The sequence below is a fragment of the Tyto alba genome, unplaced genomic scaffold (genome assembly GCF_018691265.1).
Source record: "Tyto alba isolate M040663 unplaced genomic scaffold, T.alba_DEE_v4.0 Super-Scaffold_2, whole genome shotgun sequence".
NCBI classification, from domain to species: Eukaryota; Metazoa; Chordata; class Aves; order Strigiformes; family Tytonidae; genus Tyto; species Tyto alba.
The window spans coordinates 36,475,048-36,496,086 of NW_024881282.1; the positions used below are offsets into that span (position 1 = coordinate 36,475,048).

General features: G+C 44.2%; 2 protein-coding genes across 2 annotated transcripts; both read right to left on the bottom strand.

Moving 5' to 3' along the window:
• Positions 1-1,714: 1,714 nt before the first annotated feature.
• On the bottom strand, positions 1,715-9,895 carry DDX47 (DEAD-box helicase 47). The gene is made up of 12 exons (XM_042793221.1): positions 9,804-9,895; positions 9,028-9,121; positions 7,456-7,644; positions 6,735-6,806; positions 6,074-6,192; positions 5,492-5,563; positions 5,251-5,367; positions 4,949-5,095; positions 4,508-4,645; positions 3,048-3,118; positions 2,386-2,515; positions 1,715-2,292 (listed from the first exon to the last, which is right to left on the bottom strand). The coding sequence occupies exons 1-12, from the start codon at positions 9,879-9,881 to the stop codon at positions 2,173-2,175; spliced, it is 1,347 nt and encodes a 448-aa protein (XP_042649155.1). The 5' UTR covers positions 9,882-9,895; the 3' UTR covers positions 1,715-2,172.
• Positions 9,896-14,865: 4,970 nt separating this feature from the next.
• Positions 14,866-19,683, bottom strand: APOLD1 (apolipoprotein L domain containing 1). Its single transcript, XM_032995467.2, has 2 exons — positions 19,625-19,683; positions 14,866-17,455 (listed from the first exon to the last, which is right to left on the bottom strand). The coding sequence occupies exon 2, from the start codon at positions 17,448-17,450 to the stop codon at positions 16,713-16,715; it is 738 nt and encodes a 245-aa protein (XP_032851358.1). The 5' UTR covers positions 17,451-17,455; positions 19,625-19,683; the 3' UTR covers positions 14,866-16,712.
• Positions 19,684-21,039: the final 1,356 nt, after the last annotated feature.

Consider the following 21,039-nt stretch of genomic DNA (forward strand, 5'->3'; position numbering starts at 1 on the left):
GTCACACAGGGAGGATCTGAACCCTTTTACAAGGACCAGCTTTATTTCTCTTCTCTGCTATTCTTGCAGCTGCAGAGGAGGGATTATCTTTGATCCCATCAAGGGGCAACACAGACCCCCTCTGATGTTGCAGCCTTCCACACATGAAAGAACACAGGGAGATGCTAGAGTCTCCACTGATGTATTTAAAAAAAAAGTCTCATACTACTCTTGAAAGGAACAACCCTGCCCTACCTCCTCCAGCAGTAAAATTTCCCTTCACATCACTTTAAAGGATTGGTTCAGGACTAACTCCATGTATCACCAGTTACATAGCTTGGAATAACACTAAGAGATTTTTCAGAGACCCAGGAGCCGCAGAGGGATTTAATTTTCTTTTGCTGATAGCTGGACCATCCCTGTCCTACTCGTGAAGGCTAAGAAATTTTGTTCAAGCATCCAGCAGGACAGGAGACCAGTCGGGAAAGTTCCCTTGCTCCACAGGGAACACACATTTGCATATCCACTCAAATGCTCACTCATTTTATTATTCTCTGGTGTATTCTGCTTCCTTAGGGGACCTGTGGAATTAACATGTTTTTGTTACCAGGGTCCACACTTGCCTCTCTGTACTAGGACCCATGCCAGATACACACTCTCTTACTGCTTTATAACACTCTTAGTTAACACACCCAAGATATGTACCCTTACTTATCTGCCACTGATCTTAGACTGCTTTAGAGCTATCAAACTTGAAGGTGAGTATTCAGATTTGAGTAATTGCTACATAAAAAAGAAAGGTCAGAGTAAGAACACTGACACTCTTCTTGCACCAGCGGAGAGTATGTTTGTTCCTCATACAGACAGAGATGTTTTATTTAAAAAAGAAAAAACACGTTCCCTTTAGTTTTAACTATGCTGTGTTTTTTGTAATTTTGCAGAATGTGCTGCCCCAAGCAAAAGTATAAAAGCATTCCAACTAGCAAACATGCATATATTAGATTAACGTTGACACTACAAAATAACCATTGTGCTCACCTTAACTACTGGAATAGTTTCTGCTTTCTATTTAGATCTAAAAAAGAATCTTTAAAACACTATATAACATAAAATCCAGTTTATGAGTGGCTCTAAAAGACACTAAATGTTCATGTTGAGTGACCACAAAGGAGCTTCTCACCCTTCTTGCCCACAAGTAGAAATGTCTAGTGTGAAAATTTTTATTGCCAATGAGAACTAGCATTAACCTTCTGGTTTGATATGATAAGTACATTTATCCCATTCTTACAAGAATCTACTTATAGGCAGAGTTCAGTGCTTTAAGACAGAAATAAACAGAGAAACACAGAGAGCCTCCATGATACCCGTTTTTCATCACCGCTCAGCTTGTGAGCTGCTTTCCTATGTAAATACCACCCTCTTGCGTTGGTTTGTAAGTACTACACGAATCAGTCCCAGAAAAACCAAACACACACCAAAAAAATCCACCCCTCCAAAACCCAGACCTCTCCTTGATCTTGCCAGTCATTATAGATTCTGGATGGAATTCCAAGCAGCGAACAGCCTAATCCTGGTGAAACAGGTTTTCTCTGTGATGGGCCACTCTTCAGCTGGCATATCTAAGCTACTGATACCACATCCGAATTGCTACGATTGACCAAAGAACAAAACTTTCTGGCAGAACCAATACTTGAAATGAGCAGAACAGGTCAGTAATAAGACAAGGAAAACCAGGTAGCTTTAAAATTAAGCAAAATATATTTGGACTTCTCCATATCAAGTCCCTTCACTAAGGGAAGGGCATCACAGCTGTGCTGGGGAAACTCAGTTGCTTCTTTTAACTTTTTCCTCTCTTCTGACAGACCCATCTGACCCCAGATGCACTCAGTGAGTTTGGGTAGAGAGAGGCTGCAGCAGTGGGAAAGCTGCACCTCTGTGGGCCAGACCACAGCTGCTTTCAGGTCCACAGGTAGTGGTCTGGTGTCCCTGAAAGACTGGTATCATGGTAGCACGATATGCCAAGCTCAGTCCGTAACCGGTGAAACATAAGCGAGGAAGTTGTTTTCTAGGTGGACTGCCCAATTTTATAAGTAGTCTGAAAAAAATCCACTGGAGATGGCTTGGTGGGCTATTTTTGCTGAGCTCGTAGTCATAAAGAGAAAAAAAAAAAAAAAAGTCTGTCCAAATACTGAACTAGAAGGCTTTCCTTTTCTTCTTTTTTCCGCCTGCCACTTTATTCCTGACACCTATAGCTTCTTCTGTGTCATCATCATCATTCCGAGATCGTTTCTTCTCTCCCTGCTCCCGCAGCTCCTGCAATGTAATCAAGAGATTGACCAAGGGTTCTGGCATCTAAGGAAATTCAGACTACAACAGCAAGTAGAGGGATGAAAAGCCAGCACCCACCATTCGAGCAAATCTCTGGGCCTCAGCCACACGCTCTGTCAGCATCATAACTTCTTCCTCTTGCATGGGGAATGCTGGCAGCTTCTTGCCAATCAGGTGTTCAATGCGCTGGAACAGCTCTACATCATACCTGAGGAAAAAAGACACCACTTTGAATTGGCCCTCCCGAGAGTGCTTCAGCTGTCACCACCCACGGACATCACTCCTTATCTCCAGCCCTCAGATATCGTTAGTTTGTGCTGATGGTCTCACAAGCAACTCTTAATTGCATCTGAATGATGACATCTTTTGGGATGGTTTCACTGTATTCAGCTCACCTCTGTTCAGAATCATTTGGAAAAGACTTATTTTAGAAAAATACTTCAGTATTTATAAAAAAAAACCCCACAGTTAGCCTGCATTATATATTATAAAAATGCATGTGTATTATACAATCATATAGAAGTTATAAGCAGTTCTCTCATTACATGCCTGCTTCTAGAATTTATCTAGACCTTTCTCCCTCCCCACCCTGGGCTTCGAATTCTCTCCCTTTTAACTAAAATGCAACTGGCACCTCAAAATTAAAAGTAGCACTTTCTTCTCACCCAGGAGGAGGTCAGATGTTTTCTGCTCTGAAAACACATCTGGTAAGAATAAGTCTGTCACATTTTAATACTTACTGTGTGACAAAGGTGATAGATTTGCCAGATCTCCCAGCTCGAGCTGTTCTCCCAACACGATGAATGTAATCCTGAAAACAATTTTCTTGATAAGCAAGAAGATATGTGCAAACACAAAACAGAAGTTACAGGAAAGCCGGCCATATAATTTTTCCTTCGGAAAGAACAAGAAAATGGAGACTAAATACAGCCAGGATTAAATACTCAGGACCATGTGCAGCATTAGGATTTGAGAAGATGCTGGCTTGAGGAGGCATCTTGTTGGTTTCAGCATCTGAATTCTTCTCTTTCTAAAGGAGAAGACCATCTCCAATTATTCAAGACTGCAGGACAAAAGTTGCGACACGTGACTTTGCTAATGAACTCTAAATTCCTTGCTAAGCTAATATTTAAAGTGAGCCAATGCTTGCATTTTCAGCCTTGGGATCTAGTGCTCTAGATAGTCTGTCTTCCAGACAAAGTCTCTGGCAAGAAGATTTAAATCTGGCAAGCACAGTAAAAGGGACGATGAATGCGAACAATTTGGAAGCATATGATCTAATGAGTGTCTTATGTTTATATAGTTCCAGGCTATTTTCCAGGTTTTATACTGCATTATGGAAATTAAAATAATCCCTTCTCCATGTAGGACCTGTGGAGAAAGTAAGCATGATGAGAAAGGGTGTGTTCTGACATGGTTAGACAAGAGAGAAGGGCACAAAAACTGTAACGATGTCATTCAAGTTGCTGCCCCCACCATTGTTTTTTTTAAACTTTCATCCTGCAATGTCAAAAGCAGTGTCTTCAAAAGAACCAACATACTTTCTTCCATTTGCAGTGCGTAGTATCTTCAATCATTATAAGGAACAACAGCAATTCCTCAAATCTACGTTAATCGTATGGTTTCTGTAACTGGGCTGGGAAACAAAGTCACACCCCTAAGATAATACAACGCTTTCTATAAGGTACAGTTAGTAACTCACTTTTTTCAGTTTGCTAAACTTTTGTGGTATGAAGGTGAAATATAATAAAGACCTTTTTCTTGATCAAATCCTCATTGAACTTAATAGGAGAATTTTTATGTATTTTTTTGTTTTAAACACAGTTTAAAGTGTAAAGGCAGACCTGGATCACCAGAACAGAGATGACTACCCGAAACTAGTAATACGTTAAAAACTATTTTCAAAGTCTAGAAGCCCTCTGATGTAATATGGCAAAACACATACTCTGAGCAGAAATACAAAGACACAGAATGTCCCTCACTTCCCTTCTTCACTTATGGGATCAGTTCTACAATCCAGATGAGGCCATCCAAAAGTGAGATACCAACTCTATTGCAGAGGCTGAACTACATCTTTTAATCTACAGAAGTGTGGACTTCCAGTCAGTAGAACTGAGAAAAGGTGTTTCTGTTCCTTTGTTTAGCTTCACTATGCCTCTCAGTGACCAGAAGTTCTCAGCCAGCACGCAGACTAGCTTACCTTAGAGTGTGTAGGAATATCAAAGTTTATCACCACATCTACATGTGGGATGTCCAAACCTCTGCTTGCAACGTCAGTAGCCAGAAGAATAGAACGTGCCTTTGCCTTGAACTTGTTTAGAGAGCCCAAGCGTTTATTCTGGAAGAGAGGAGGACAAAAAGGGAACAGGAGAAAAATGTTTTTTGGTTAATATGCTCTTGTTATAATACTGGTACAGAAGAACTGGGGGAGAAACTACTCAAAAATCTAATTTCTCTAATTGCTTTTCAAACTATTAAAGGATCAGTGGCAACATTCATATTAATTAAATTTCTAGGGACCAGTCCAGTCCACTAGCTGTGATATGCTGTTTCTGCAAGGTAGTTGTGACTCAGTATGGTGTAGCCCATTTCCCAAGGAACAGGCCTCCTGTCTACTACATTCTGTGGGGTACGCTCATACCTGACTCATCTGCCCATGGAGAGGAATGGCAGTGAACCCCAGGTTACGAAGCAGTAGAGCAGTCCTCTGAGTATTGTTACACGTACTACAGAATATCATGAAAGAGTTTCCAGCTAGTTCATTCAAGATATAAACCAGGTAGCTGTCCTGTAAAGAAAGAGAAGGAAAAAACAACGCCAAAAAAATCACGTTACCACATTAAAGAGTGAGTATAAGCCAGAAAAGATGACAAGATATTGGGCAGATGGGGGAACAGCAAGACAAGACACAATCAGAATAGGAAAGAAGAGAAGTGGCATTACCTTGAATTTGGAGGGGATGAAAATGTAGTACTGCTGTAGTTTTTCAACTGTCTGATATTTGGAAGAAACAGCACATTTGACAGGATTCTTCAGAGCAGCACGCTGGAGTTTTTGAACCTGGGAAGATCAATGTAAGTTAGTACTAGATGGACAGAGATCTTGTCAGAAACCTGTATCATACAGTCTAGTCTAGAGTATAGCCTGATGGAAGGAGAACTAAAGCAGAACACTCTGCTCTCACCTTCTTGGTCATGGTAGCAGAAAACAGGAATGTCTTCCTGTCTCGAGGAATCACTTTTAAGATCTTATCCACCTGTAAAAATAGAAAGGAAATGGAAATGCTGAATACAACAGCAAACAAGACATAAGCTTCCTCCAAATATAATGATCATCCAAACGAAGAGTAATGCATGTGTGCAACTTAGACACACAGTAGGAACAAATTTCCCCTCTTCTGAAGGGAAGATGCAGGCTGATAGCTTGTTGACAATGAGGCAGTGTGAACTCCAGAAATCCAATAAGCAGTGCAAATATCGGGCAATATTCCTGCAGGAACATGCGCATGATCATGTTCTACAGTAACTGTGTCAATATCAGGCACTTCAGAGAAACCAGTAGATTTCAGAGCAAAATGCCTTGCTAGTGCTCTGCAAAACTCTGCAAAATTCTGTTCCCAGCACAGACTTTTGTACAATTACTAGATCTTAGTTATAATTTACTATTAATTTCTACAGAACAGATCAGTGTTTACTATGTGACTGTATAAAGCAATTTTAAAGGGACTCATCTGGTGTTCCAAACTCTTCTTTTAGCAGACTCCTACCTCTGTCTCAAAATCCATGTTAAGGATCCGGTCAGCTTCATCCATCACTAGGAACTTCAGAGCTCGCAGGTTGAAGCCCTTTGTGTTCTCCAGATGATCAACTAGGCGGCCAGGGGTTGCTACCAACAAAATCAAGAGAGCAAATTTAGAATGAAAGGAAAGGAAAAGATCCAAAGAGGCAAGAGAGTCATTCATTACAGAAATGGGATTCTTTACTCAAGAGAAGTAAAGGCAGATTTCTTTGTGGGAAGGACTCTTTCATAGGATATCTTCAGAGTGTTTTGAAATAAGACTAATGGAGTCAGACTCTGAAGCACGCCCTTTCTCTCCTTTTCCCCCCTAACAGAAAAACAAAACAAAACAAAACAGACTGTAGACAATCTGTACTGAGAAGGATGAGACTATCATTTGAATACTTGAGAATGAAAAAACAAGCTGAAGACAGTCTAGCAGGAATGCTTTGGAATGAGCTTGTAGCAGTAACACTGCTACTGGTATATACTTTAAAAACATTAACAAGCCAGCACTCATAACTCAGGACAAGAACAAATGAAGGATGCACTCTCACTTCTCCAAATGCACAAAAGCTTTTGCTACTCTTTCTTTGGACAACTGCAGTTTGATAATATTCATACCCTGTATCCCCAACATATTAACTTACCAATTATAACATGTGGCTTCTTGGCTAAGGCTAGAGATTGTGACATTGTGTCAATTCCACCCACAATAACCGCTGCAGGACAAACAGAATATAGTGAGTCTCTCAGTGTAGCACCAGCCAGACTCTGGCACCATAGTGTTTCCTCCTACTCCCTGCCACCCACAACTCTGTACAACAACTCTGCTACTTATCTTTATGAGAATTCACTTTATTTTAGCACTCCTGACCTTCGCAGGCTTGTTAAACCATACAATTAAGTCCTTACTGACCCCAGGCATTTTATTTTCACAGCTGAAGAACTACAGGCAGAACTCAGCTGCAAAGATCTAGGAATTCTCAAAATTCCCACACAATTTTTATGTTTGTAGAGAGTATCTAAAGGAGCAATACAGTCTGTCTGAAGGAAGATTAAACTACATGACACTATATAGAGTGGAGCTCTATGTAATTTCACTGGACACAACCTCACTATTGAGAAGACTATCTTCTACTTCCATCTTTAACTGTTTGGACATAAAATGCAGAAGAGCTGCAGACTACTCCATGAGGAAAGACCATACAGTCCTTCTTTCCCAAACCTGATACCAGATCTCTCTCACAAGCTTTTCTCACCTTTTGTTCAACACTCCATAAAAATACACTCTACTTTTTTCCTTTGCAATCTAGAGATGACAAACTTTAGTCTTCAAGAAAAATACTCCAACATCACAAAGCTACTTACTACTGTGGACACCGATGGAGGATCCAAGAGCTTCAAACTGCTCTGAGATTTGGAAGGCCAGCTCCCTCGTGGGTGTGAGGACAAGAGCGAATAATCGCTGAGGTGTTTCTAGCAGTGCTTGAAGAATTGGCAAAGCAAAGGCTCCTGTTTTTCCAGAGCCAGTTTCTGCCAGTCCAATAATATCTCTGCCTACAAGGAGCAGCAAGGAAGGCAAAAACTGTTACAAATCTAGACCAAAAAAAGAAGCCTTTAAAGCACTGTGCAATAAGGTACAAGAATTCCCTAAGGGTAGAAAGATACACATACACAATGGGTAATGAAGAACAACGTGTCAATATAAAGAATTTCAGAACATCTCTGCAGACCTTTTAGAGCTTGACTTCATCTGTACAATAATTTCACTCTCAATCTTTTCCATTCTCTAGTTAGACTTCTGCCAATATACAGGTTTTCATACAAACTTTAGGTTCAAAAAAGGCTTTACTGTATTATTTCTCAAATCTGTCTGTCAATTTACAGCATATTGCCTCTAGCTGGGTAGGACAGGTATTCTACACCAACTGTTGTCTGTTTACAGGCATACAACAGGACTACCAAACTCTCCTTCTGCAAGCTGCAATCAATTTTGTGCCACTGATTAAGAGAGTAATCTAAACCAGTTTGCAGCAGGAAGGGTTAAGACAGCAAGCTCTCTGCCCAAAACCAGTGCAGGCAGCAGGGTAGAATTCATCAGTATAATCCATTCTGACCTCCTAAACTCCTACAGCTGAGAACATGCTACCAACAGGCCTTAAACTAGAGGACTTCTCAGAAATGCAATCTTACTTTTGCTTTTTTCAACAGAATCTTATACGTGGAGTAAAAGAGTCTGACAACAGTTAAGTACTAGGACAGAGTAGACACTGGAAGTTTATTCTTACTCTGTCATTACATTGCTCTGTCCCTGCTTCACAGTGTTTTTTTTTTTTTTAAAAAAAACACCACAAGCTAAATATTCTAGAGGCAGAAATGTTTGCTGAATTCAGTAATTTATTTTAATTCCACAATACTTACAGAAAGTCACTGTGGTTTGGTTATTATTTATTCCAGAAAACTATTTTCAAAGGATTTCCTACTCTCAGCAAAACAGATTATACAAGCTACGTAACTAGTCTGCAATTTCAGACACTGTAGGTCTCTATCAGAGGCACAGTCCTAAATCTATCAGAAGTTTCTTGTGTATCCCTGAATATTTCAGAAAGACAATGGTCAATGCAGACTAGCAGCTCAAATAAGTGATAACAACTCCATTTAACTTAGAGTGTCAGAAACATGCAACTGTAATGAACACTCAAGAACTCAGGTTTGTACTCATGTGAAAGCCTGCAACTGCAGGCAGTATTACAGGAAAAATTAGTATTCCAGACTCCACCTAGGAAGGACACTAGAATGAATACAGAGACTACTAGACAGAGATCTTCAATGATGAAGTGCAAACACTCTCATTCCTGCCACTTCTCACTCAGCAAAACTCATTCACATAGAGCTACTGGGGCATCCCCAGATTCACGATCAGAGAATCACACTGCTCACCTTGGAGAGCCACTGGAATAGCCTCAACTTGAATCTTTGTTGGCATCTTCCATCCTAACTGGTCACAAGCTTCACACAGTACGTCTGTCACTCCCTGAATATTATTGAAATGAAAAAAGGGAAATAGATGTCAACAAGGACACCTAAATTAAATCACAGAATTAAATACATGCTGCAACAGAGCCAAGCTTGTCTCTAGCAGAGATAAACCCCATCAGGCCCTCTATGCAACTACACGAAAGAGCAGGCCACTCTCTGTGACCCCCACCTCCATCAGTACAGAAATTTGTTCAGCAGTGTTAAAGGTGACTGCCATCAGTAAGAAACTATTCATTTATTCCCTAGTTTACACAAGCAACTTCTCACACACACACCCAGCTGTCTCTCTTTCCCTCTGGCCGTACTCCATTAGCATGGAAAAACACCTGGGCAAGTTCACACAACTGAAAACGCGGGCAGACGGCTGAGGAGCACAGGCCAGAGCAGCAGCGCCAACCTCCCCGGAGCGGGGGCCCGCACGCCCGGGCACGGCACCGCGACCGCGTACCGACGCGGCGACGGCGGCGCAGGCGCCCGCCACCCGCGCACCGGCGGCTCCGCCGGGCCTGAGGCCGCCTCCAGCCCGGGGCCGTGCCACGGCGGCGCGGCGGGGGCCACGGCGGCGCGGCGGGGGCCACGGCCCCGCACACGGCGCTGTGCGAGGAGCTCTCTTCCTCCCCCCCGGCCTGGTACGCGGGGTGGGGGAGGGAGCAGAAGCGGCTCCAGCCCGGCCTTACCAGGTCCTTAAAGCTCCGCGGCTGTTCCACCGCCACCTCTGGCTCCGCCGCCTGCCCTTCCTCATCTCCTGCCGCCATTTTGGGCCGTCCCCTCCAGGAGCGGCGCAGGGCGCTCTGGGAATTGTAGTTTCCATCCCTTTGGGGGGTGCTATGGGATTTGTAGTTCGGAGGAAAGGGCCAATCGGAGCGGGCGGGGCGGGGCTCGAGGGGCCACGCGGGGCGGCCGTTGCCGTTACCCGACGGGGCGGCCGCTCGCTCTCCCAGCTGTTGTGGGCGGCTGGGGCTGGGCCGGCGCTCCGGGGTGGACGGGCGGCTCTGTCAGAGCCCTGCGACGGTGGCAGCGCTGCCGTGAGGTACCGGTGGTCTCATTTTCTTGAGGTCAGAAGGTGCCTTCTGCATCCGGCGTTCTTCAGAGCGCAGCCCTCCGGGAAGCGGGTGTAATGCTCGGGGTACCAAGCGCTGCCGTTTTCTCCTCTCCTGATGCGAAGGAGCCGACGTCGGCCGAGTTGCCGTGTCTGTGGAAACACCCTGACGCTGCACAAGGTTATTGAGCAGCACACTCGATGAGGCCTTTCTTCTAAATATGTTCAAGGCTTGTTTTCTTTAAACTTAATTTGGCTTATGCTTCTGCAAGGCGAGTTGATTTATGTGGCGAGTGCTATGCTTTGCTAAATGAGAAGCGGTGAATGGATTTTCACTGAACTTCCGAGAGGTCTCCAGGGAAGGGGGAGTTACGGAGCCATAGCCGTAACTCTACATTATAATACATATATGTATTGAGATAAGCACACACTGAATTGGCTGTGTGACAACCTGCCTGCTTGGCGCTTGCCACAAATGGCCGAGCCTCCGGCCCACAGCTCGCATTTGCATTGCTTGGGCAGTGTGCGTAACGGTGTTCTCTGTTCATAAATTCTACAGCTGTGAAAGAACAAGACAGAATGAGCTAGCCAGGCAAAAAAAAAACAATAATATATATAAACTTACATATATAATGCATATAAAGAGCAAATAAACTTCTTCAGAAGTGCTGGTATGAAAAATGTTGAAATACTAGTGAAGGGAAAAGAAGTCAAGAGCTGTCATTGTTCCACCTTGCTTTCCTGTTTGTGGTAAATGCCCATGTACAACTTTGAAGTGCCAGAAATACATAAAATAAACTGAACAGTGGCAACTCACAGCACAAAATGGAGAGATTAGGGGATGGGAATAGATGCAAACATTTCCCCAGCTCTCTTGATTGCTTTTGTGATTCGGGCAGGGAGCCTGAAAGTGCACAGAGAGGGGTGAAAATGGTGATGGACTTAGTGTCCTTTAAGGTTGAGCAGCATCAAAATGTCATGTCATGATGGTAATTCCTGAGCTCCTCAGTTTCCATCTGGTCTGAGTGACCTCTCTGATCTGTAGTCCCAGGCAACCTTCTCTCTTGGTGAACCTCCTTTGTTTTAAGGAAAAGGATGCTAATATATCCAAGAGCTCAGACTTCAAAAGGGCAGCAGAGCTGACTGTAAAATGGAACTCATGACTGCATTTCTGAGCAGACCCCCCTCACGCTTGCTGGTTGGGAAGCCTGGCTGGGTGTGCTTGCAGTGGAAATGCTGACGTACCTCAGCATCTGTCACTGGATTCCAAGTGTGCTATTTCCTCTGCTCCCAGAACAATGAGGAAAGTGAGGGGAAATCTGAACAAACTCTCTGCGTGACAGAGAGGAGAGGAAACCTGAAACAATTCACTGGGCAGCAGTGGAAATGAAACTGCTGCATCCCACTGTGCTCAGAGGCAATGATTTTAAAATAAAAAGAAAACAACAAACAAACAAAAAATCAACAAGAACCACCCAGTGTAGATTCTAGTTATGACAGTATGTTTCAAAAATTACAACGGTCTGAGCCATGAGCTTGCTATATATCAGTGCTAAAGGTTAAGCCTGGCCAGCACTTAGACATGAACCTTTGTAAGGGTCACTGGGATGCCTCAGGAAATGGAATCAGGGATGTGAATGAGAAGTCACTGCCTGTGATTCTTTGTTGAACTCATTGCACATATAATATGGTAGGTGCTGTTTTGGTGAAAAACAGGGTGAAGCAATTATATTCTGGTGAAAACCCAGTTTGAGTAATTCCCTTTTATCAGTAGATATATTTGAATGAAAGTTCCCTTCTGTCCTAAACTGCTGGTGGGAGCACTTGTGTGGTAAAATAAGTACCACTTCTAAATGGTGATTCCATTTTTGTGCTTTTTTGGCACAGAACACTGCAGATTATACTGGATTTAAAAATTTTCACTTCAGGGCTTTTAGACTTTGCTTTTGATCAATTATGTTCCTAGCCCTACTGCATGTTACAAGCTCAGTCTTCCTTAGGGGGAACCGGGTGAGAGCATTGGCAGCAAATGAATTTTAGTGCAGGTATAAATGCTGACTATTTCATAAGAGATGCATAATAAACCAAGATGGGCAGTGTGTACAGTAGGTCACAGTTAATTGTAACTGGTCCTGTCTACCCACTGGGATGCCCAGAGAGAGGTTATTGGGATATCCAGACTCCCTGACTGTACTTGGGCTCCTTTGTCATGGACGCCTTTTATTATGCTTTCAAAACATACTATGGGATTCTGTGTTAAAATGTGGTTTGCATTTCTGCTTCACTGTTGAATCATTCTTTCCTGCAGCAGTTTCAATAAAAGGGGAGTAAAAATGGCATCAGGAGGCCAGGCTTCATAACTGCAAGCCCCAGCTAAACATCAAATCACACACGTACCCTTCTCCGCCTGCTGCTTACCTACCAAAGGAAGGGTTCCACCAGCACATCTACTACTTTGAAGGGTAAATAATGCAACTACTAGCAAAAAAGCTGCTTATCAAAGACAATTCCCACAAATGTTGCATGTGACTACGGAACTCTTATGACCAGGACTGGGACCCCAGAGAGTTGTAAAGGTTCTATGATCCCTTCAGGTTAAGTTAAGGTGGAACAACAACAGATGACTGGTTAAAATGTTTTACTTGTCATAGAAACAACTTAAACTTGAAAAAGGCTAGTAAGCAATGAGGTCTCTTAGTGACAAATGTATCAGAAAGAAAAGAAAGGAAAGAATATGAAAGGAGAGGAAAAGAGTCCGGTCACTACCCCAGGCTCCAGTGTTGTCTCAGGTCTGTAAATCTTGGGTGGTGGGTGCACACAAAGCAAAGTTTTCTGTTGCCTTTTAAGTTCACCGTTATCAGCTGATTAGCATACTAGACCAAGAGAGGCAGGCATTCCACAAACTCATTTCCATGAGAGATGAGGAAAAAGTGGAGCATGGGTTCTGCACATGCACTGACAGGGAATGGGGTGTACCAACCCTTTTGTCCAATTGAGTCAGCGGTCGTGCATGCCCCCCTCACCCACCCACCCTTTATTTTTTCCTCATTTTTTGCTGAGGTCCATCTGCTGCTGGTTATTTATATCTCTTAGCAGTCTTTTGACCTGAACATATGGTTTCACTCAGTCCACATTTCCCTCCTTTGAGTCTTATATAAGGAGTTTGGCAATACAACGGCAAGTGAATGAAGCCATGCATCCTTTGATACACTCCACGCTTCCTTGGGTGGCGTTCCTGAGACTGATCACAAGGGCCACAGCTTGTCAAAGTTTTCTATGTCATTGAATGTTTGAGGCATTAATTCCTTCAATTCCTTACAGGGAGTCACAATATTAGAACTAAGCCAATACTAATACTGAAGTAGGTGCACCCCTGTCTCAGCCCAGGTCACTTCTGCTGCTTTTTTAGTACCAGTTCTGGTGCTCATCTGACCCAGCAGTGAGCTGTTTCAGGGAGCAAAATGAGTAACAAATTAATCTTACCCCCAAATATGGTAGGTTTCTGCCAGCACAGCTTCCAAGGCTGGCTCTCCAGGGTATCACATGAAATCCAGTGCTGACTGCATGGGAGGAGACAGAACAGCATGCCCGGAGGCTGGTAAGGAGGATCTGACCACCTCCTGCCCTGCCTGCTGGCTGCTAGATCAAGTGTAGCTGAGGTGTGAGGCTGCAGACTTAGATTCACAGGACCACCGGACTTAGAAGGTGTCCAAGAGCACTGGATGGGTTTTGGGGCAAACTAAGTCACACAGCTCCTCTATCTTGTGTAGGTCTTCCTCTGTCTTGTGTACAGATTTTCCAGCCTGCAAGCCCCACTCTCTGCCTGAGCCTCCCTTTGCATTCCTGGCAAACCTGGAGAGGGGAGTGGCTGGGACCTGGCCAGGAGAGTGTGGTACCTTGGGCTCAGTTACACTCGCACAACAGCACTGTGCAACAACCCAAATCCTGTCTTCGAGTGAAAGGTTAGTCTAGGGAAAAAACAGAACAGAAACAGGATTTTTTGCCTGTGTGGCTAAGACTGGAACCAAAACTATCTGACTTGTCCTCAGCTGCTGAAGCAGTGGCTGTGATTGCAGTGCAGGACTGTGGTGAGCAGAACAAACCAGCCTTTGTGAAGCTCTGAGCTATCAAATTCAGATCCTTTTGCCAGTCAGATTAGTCTGTTCAGAGCTGTTGTTCCTATGTTGTTCCCTGTGTGTGAACACATGGACAAAGCTGCATTGCCAGAAAACTGGGGAGAAGATAGAAGTATATGTTACATATTTAATCTGTAATGATAAAACCAGCCATTTCAGAAGCATGGAAAAGTTGTAACTGATCTGGTGGACTTAGCTGGAGATATGCTGGAGCACTAGGAAAAAAATCACATTGTGTCTGCCTTTGCATAGTGTGGAGTTTACACTCCAAAAACAGATGCTCAGACATATGCACCTCAGTGTTTGCATGTCAGAGACCAACATCCACAGCGTACATGGGCACACCAGGATATGCACTTACACAGACATAAGCGCTACACTCTTACACAAATGCCAGCTGTGTGGTATGGAGCTGATGACCTCTTCATTCTCACCTTCTGAACACGTCCAAGTGCTCATATGGATTCCCTGGCACCAGTGCCCGAAGCACGAAATCGAGCAGGGTGAGCCAAGGGGCAGGAATGTGATCACATGCAGGTGTGCAGAGAGACACTGACACAAAAGTGCTTCATATTCATTTAATCGAACTAGCAGTGTACTTGTTCATTTCTGGCAAACAGGCCTGGGCATTACAAGCATCTGCGTCACACTCTGAGGGACCAAAGCTTTTGTTCTTCTTATGTGTAAAAACAAATGTTGTCATGAGAGGAAGAGACAAAAAGGATGAGGATTCAAGCTTTGTGAGATGAAATGTTGCCCTTCCTAAGAGTTTGCTCAGTGTTACAGAATTAGAGTGGGTTTTTCTGATTGTTTTGATTCATGTATTTGTAGGGAATTTTCCCGTATCCACTGGGGCATACTTATGGAGGTGGAATTATCTCTACATTAACTCATCTAGTTGTCTCAAGCTAGTTTCTGGGGTCTCTTCCTTGTACCTCTTCCAGGTACAGACGCGATCCCCATCATCACGGTACTTGAGCATTTTTCAATATTTGTCCAAGAAACATCCTTGTGAGGTAAGGTAGTGCTACTATCACCATTTGTAGACAGAGAACTGAGGCACTGAGGGGTCAAAAGTCATGAAGGACGTATTTAGCAGAACAGTCACTTGAAACTTGAAACAGGGTCCCAATCCATCCTCCTGCTCTGCCACTGAATCATCCAACTCCTCTGCACCCCTCCTGAGTATTAGTACCAGTATATATTTTGTTAACATGAAGCCTTCCCTGGGAAGCATTGCTAGGAGTATGTGTAGCTCTCCATGAGTGCTGCCTCCTCCCTCACAGACAAACTGCTGTGGGTCTCACAGGCTGCTCAACTGCATGGAGAGTGGCATCTCCACCCCTCAGATGTGCTCCCATCACAGCTGGGCTCCAGCTCAGACCAATAATAACACCAACCTACGCTTCCCTCCATGCTGCAAGAAATATAACTGCTTTCTTCCACCAGTGCCCTGAGGCAGGCTCTGGGCCCAGGGTCATTGACCTGTCCTTCTCCCTGTTTTCGTTCCTAAGATCTGTCACTGGTTGACCCTGTTTCACCTGTCTTATAACTACTAGCACTCAAGCCATGTTTTTCTTTTCCTAGAGGGACTTGCCCTCCCTCACAGCCAAAGAACAGGTAACTTGCTCTCACATTCCACAGACTTGCTTTGCCTCTAAGAACAGCTGCTTTCCTTTGGAGTAGAGGCCTCCTTTATAAAAGAAAAAACCTATATATCTTTAAATACAATATCAAAACATTAAAATAACCCTATGTAAATAAATAGAACACAAATATCACAGTTCTGAGCCTGGAGAGGTTTCTTTAAAAGGGATAACAATTTCTGCCTCTGCTATTTCACCCTGGGATGATGATCCATCCATACAGTCTGTCATATCTGGACCTGCTTCCTTCAATAGCCTTTCCAGATGTACCTTGGTAATGGGACTGTACTCTTCTGGAAATTGGCAGCTGCTGGCTTTTTGAGATCACTCCATCCCTTTTAGCACTCATAGATTTGTAAGTTATTTACAAACCAGGTTCAGTCAGAACCAGGACTACAGGGATTTCATCAGCCTCTTGACCCAGTTCTTTTTGCTGCCTTGGGGAAACATGGCTGGGGAAACATGGGTCTGAGGAATGACTGCCTACTGCTGCCTTCAGGCTCTGGGATCAGCTTCTGTGTACACAATAGTCCACGTGTCTATCGTAACCTCCAACGTGCATCAGTTGTTGGGAAGTGTGTATGTGTGTGGAAGTTTTAGCTTCCTATCAGGAAGGAGTTTGTGTTCAGATATAGATAAAACACGACAGATGTGCACAGCTGTGTGGATTAGCACCACCAATATTATGATAGCAACAGTGCTAACGGTGACAATTAATAACATAATATCTCCAAGCTTGGTTTTAATTATGGGGCAAATGGTGTTTCAGCTGGATGGTCTCAGGATCTCAGCAGTGGTTTTTGCACTCAGGTTGAGTCTTCTGTGTGGGGAAAGCTCTGTCCTGGACTCAAGAAGTTCACAGACTTCATCCATCGCTCTGGTGCAGGTCTCGAGGTTGGCAGCCAGCTTCTGGATCTTGGCCTTCAGAACAGCCTGGCTCACTTTTGTGACCTCCTTTGTGTATTCTGGCACGAGGAAGCTGTGGGAGCTGCAGAAGACCATGAAGCAGATGGAGTTGTACAGTGAGATGGAGGCCCTCTTCTCCGACTGGCGCAGTGTGGGGTCCCCCGGGCCCTGGCCCCGGCGAAGGAACTCCAGGCAGCTGAGGATTTCCCTCATCTGTTTCCTACAAGTCATTGCGATTTCCTGCACCTTCTTCACCTCCTGGGAATTGCAAAGCACTAAAGAGAGATCGGAGGTGATGCTGACGGCCCCCCCAGCAGTGGCCAGACCCAGACCCACAGCCGATGCCAGGAGAGAGGCTCCCAGCGTCGCTGGGCTCAGGGACAGCCCCACAATGGCTGTGACTGCTCCCGCAGCGGTCAGGGTGCTCCCGCTGACATTGGCAATCAGGGACCTTTTGCGGAGCTTGTTGAGTTTACGAGCCACCTTGTGAAGGTGAGCAATTTGGCCACGCAGCCTCCGTCTCTGATCCAGCAGTGCTATGTGGAAGTGTTGTGTAGGGTCTGGTGTTTGGGGAAAGGCAGCATCATTTCTCTCCATGACCTCTGTCCAGAAACAGAAAAGGCTGGGTTAGGATTTATGTTAAAAAACCCTCCGTGAGACATGCTCAGCCTGGACCACCATTTCAGGGGTGGCATCCAGCCAATTTTTTTTTTGCTTCAGCCAGCTACTTGAAAGGTTTGCTGTCTGCACACACATACACACTCACGTACACACACACACATCCATGCACATACACACATGTACTTTTAATTACCATGTTCCCCTGTAACTTTCAGACAGATGAACTTTTAAAGGTTTTTCTTGTTCCCTGAGAAGACTAAAATATCTGGAAGGCTGGGGTCAGAGGTGCTGTTGTTATTACCTCTGTGAAGACACAGACCACCTCTTCCAACCCTGGGGACAGAAATTCCCTTGAGACTAAGTGACTCAGTGCCAAGAGTAGTAATGCTGCCAGAAGTAATGTGTTCTCCTCATGATGGGATTCAGAGGATCTGCTATATTGAAGTGCATCTTTCACAAGAAAAATCAGGCTCTGAGGAGATGAAAGCCACCCATCCCCGGTTGCTATTTAGGGGACATTTGCCACTAAAGGAGGACAGATGAAAACTGTTGAGGGGAGTCAAGGTCTGGGTTTTCCGTCTAAGAGGTGAGAAGCTCACTGATGCCTCAGACGGGTATTGTGAACATCATTCCTTTCTTTAAGCCTGAGCAATTCAAGGTCCTGCAGTATTTTTTTTTCCTATTGTAACCTGGTGTCAGGGTCTGGACAAAGGTGAGAACCACTGTTCTGTGGTAGTTAGCCCAACCTGTGGTGGTGGATCCCCAGTGACAGTGGCAGGGAGGCCTATGGACTTTGTTTAAAAGGTTCATGCAGGGCACATCAGAAAAGTGAGCCCACTTTCAGTGCACACTCCCTTGGGGATGCTGGAACAGAGGAAGTACAGGGGCCTGTGAATAGAAAAAGTTTGAAAACTGATGGGTATGGCAACCTCCCCTGGCAAGATAGCAGGAGAGTGTCTTCCCTTCTAGAACATGAATATTCAGAGCTTTGGTGCTAGGTGATCTCTGTTCGCTCTCTCTGTTCTTTGTCACAAGGGTAGAAAGAAATGTTCCAATAAATGTTTGCAGGTTGCTCTAGGGCTGCAAAGTGCTTTACAATGGAAGCCTTAACCCTGCTTACATGTAGGGCAACTGAGGCAAAGGAGGTAACAGGAGTGATGTAGCATCACCAGTTGTCTGGTGAGAGAAGAGCTTTTGTACTCCACAACACTCTCTATGCATAAGGCTGTGCTGCCTCTGCACCTAGCACAGTCTAGCCATAGAGTTAAGAAGCTGTAAGTCCATAATGCCCTCATAGCCAAAAGAAGTCTCTGTAGCAGAAAGATCCTTTCCCAGAGCCAACTAAACAAAATTATCCATTGCTGAAGCCACCTTTTCACTTCTAAGTCTTAGTACTGTGTGAACTGGAGGTGCCTGGTCCCTTACACAGACATACTATATAGTTAGGATCCATGGGGCTTTCATTCTGCAAAAGCCCTGTGTTTCAGAAGGAGGAAACCTACCATAGTCTTTCTATCTTGAAGCATGTAAGTAAATAATTCTCACTGTAATTTTTTTCCCTTCTATTTGTCCTAATCCATCTCACACAGAATCCTTTAGGACTCTATGCCCTTCAGAACAACAACCCCAGTCTCTCTTGGTACCGTCAGGCCATTTGAACTACTTAGTACATTGTTCTTTTCTTAACTGGAGGCAGCATCCTCTTATTTTTTTAACACTGTAGTCAGAGATAAAACTGAAAGCCCAGGGACTAACACTAAACTAAATGGATGCCAGCATTGAAATAACCAATGAGCATATCATCAATAACTTAACAACAGATCGATATGATGATCATTAAATATACTGATTCCTGTAGCCACTTAACAATTTGTTCTGCAGATTTTCTTGCTGAGAACAGTCTCAGGTAATAACAGTGGCCATCTCACTGCAGTTAATATAACAGTCATTCAATATATAGCGTAAGTCATATAGTGATGCATGTCTTTTGAATACACTGATTTATGCCAGCATAAAGGAAAACAAACCCAACTTCTACTCTTAGAGAAAAATCTCCCCAACAATAAAGACTAAAAATTAGTTCAAAACCTGCAAACGCTTTCCTAATACAGTACCCAGAAAGACTCCAAAAAATACTGGTTCAAACTTACCTTTAGTTTCCAGCCAACCTCCCCAAAGACAAGTTTTGATCTGTTTCTGGAGGAGACCAATTTATAGCTCCTGTGGACCAATTGCTGCGATGGGAATGCTTTGCCTCATACTGGGAGTTTGCCATTTCCTGCTCTCCCTCGTGCAGAAGGATGTGACACACTGGAAAGTGACCTGAGGGACAGCGAGCACACATCATGTTCAGGAAACGATCCCTGCAAATGAACATTGTGTGTTCGCTTTTCCTGAAGTGTAGGGGGAAAAAAAATTAAAAAAATCTCAGCCTATTCCTGGCGCTGAGCTAGTGCAGTCATTCCCTCCAGGGAACTGTTGCCTTTCCTTCCCCTGAAATAGCAACTGACTTTACTCTGTGCTGGAGCCGTTAATTGCTTGATGACTGAAGTTTCCCCTCACCACACATCTAGAGCCAGGGGAGCATCAACCGGCCAGCTACTTCATTCAAGGCCGGTGTACTTTTAAAATCCCAACTCTTTGGGACCATTGTGTGTGTGTGACTGGCTGGAGCACAGCAACGCTGTGTGAGAGCTGGAGCAGTGCTCCACTCCATAAAAGGGAAGCAGCTCCACAGCAAGATGATTGCTCTGAATTCCCATCTCTTCTCCTTCTGAGTAGATAAAACTGTGCAGCATCTTCCAAAATGAGTGATGTCCCTGTGTTTTTGCTCTGTTTCTTAACCATGGGCACTGTGATGGTTGAGGAACTACCATGTTGTTTTCCTAAGGTGCCTGCCCATCAATCAATGATCAGAAAGAAAGGGTCATGGGGATCCCCTCTTTTGCTGCCCACTGTTGCCTGGCAGTTGTGGCCACATACAGATGTGGCCACAAGGAGGAATTTATAAAGGAGGAACAGCCTATATGTTTGAGGAGGAACAGCCTATGTGATACTCCTGGCTCTGCCTTTCACACTGAGCCAGGGTCAGCTTTAATCAAAGACAGATTCTTTGGATGGGTTCAGGGAAAACGGATTTTTTGGTGGCACTAAGTGGTGGAGCCTACCTTAGACCAAAGTGGCATGTATCCTTATTGATACTGGGCCTGTGGTGCCAGAGGCACCTGTTTTGAGCAGTTGTGCTTGAAGATGGGACATCTACTTTCTTGCTTGGTGGACTCTTACTCCTCAAGACTGTTTGTTGACAGGGAACCACTGATTGTGCTCTAGTGTCCCCCTGGCCTGGCTAACATGAAAGCTACCTAGCTGTCACTGAGTGGCAAGGCTTTACTGTTGAATGTGTGAGATGCATAGCCATGCAATTGCTGGAGCTGACCTTAGGAAGGGACAAGGGCTGAGAGGCAGCAGGCAGGGAGAGAAGAAGGCTGGGATTATTAATTTTAATGGCAGCTTGGTTTTAGATCATCTTTAAATGACTGTGAAACAGTATGTCAAGTGTTTTGTC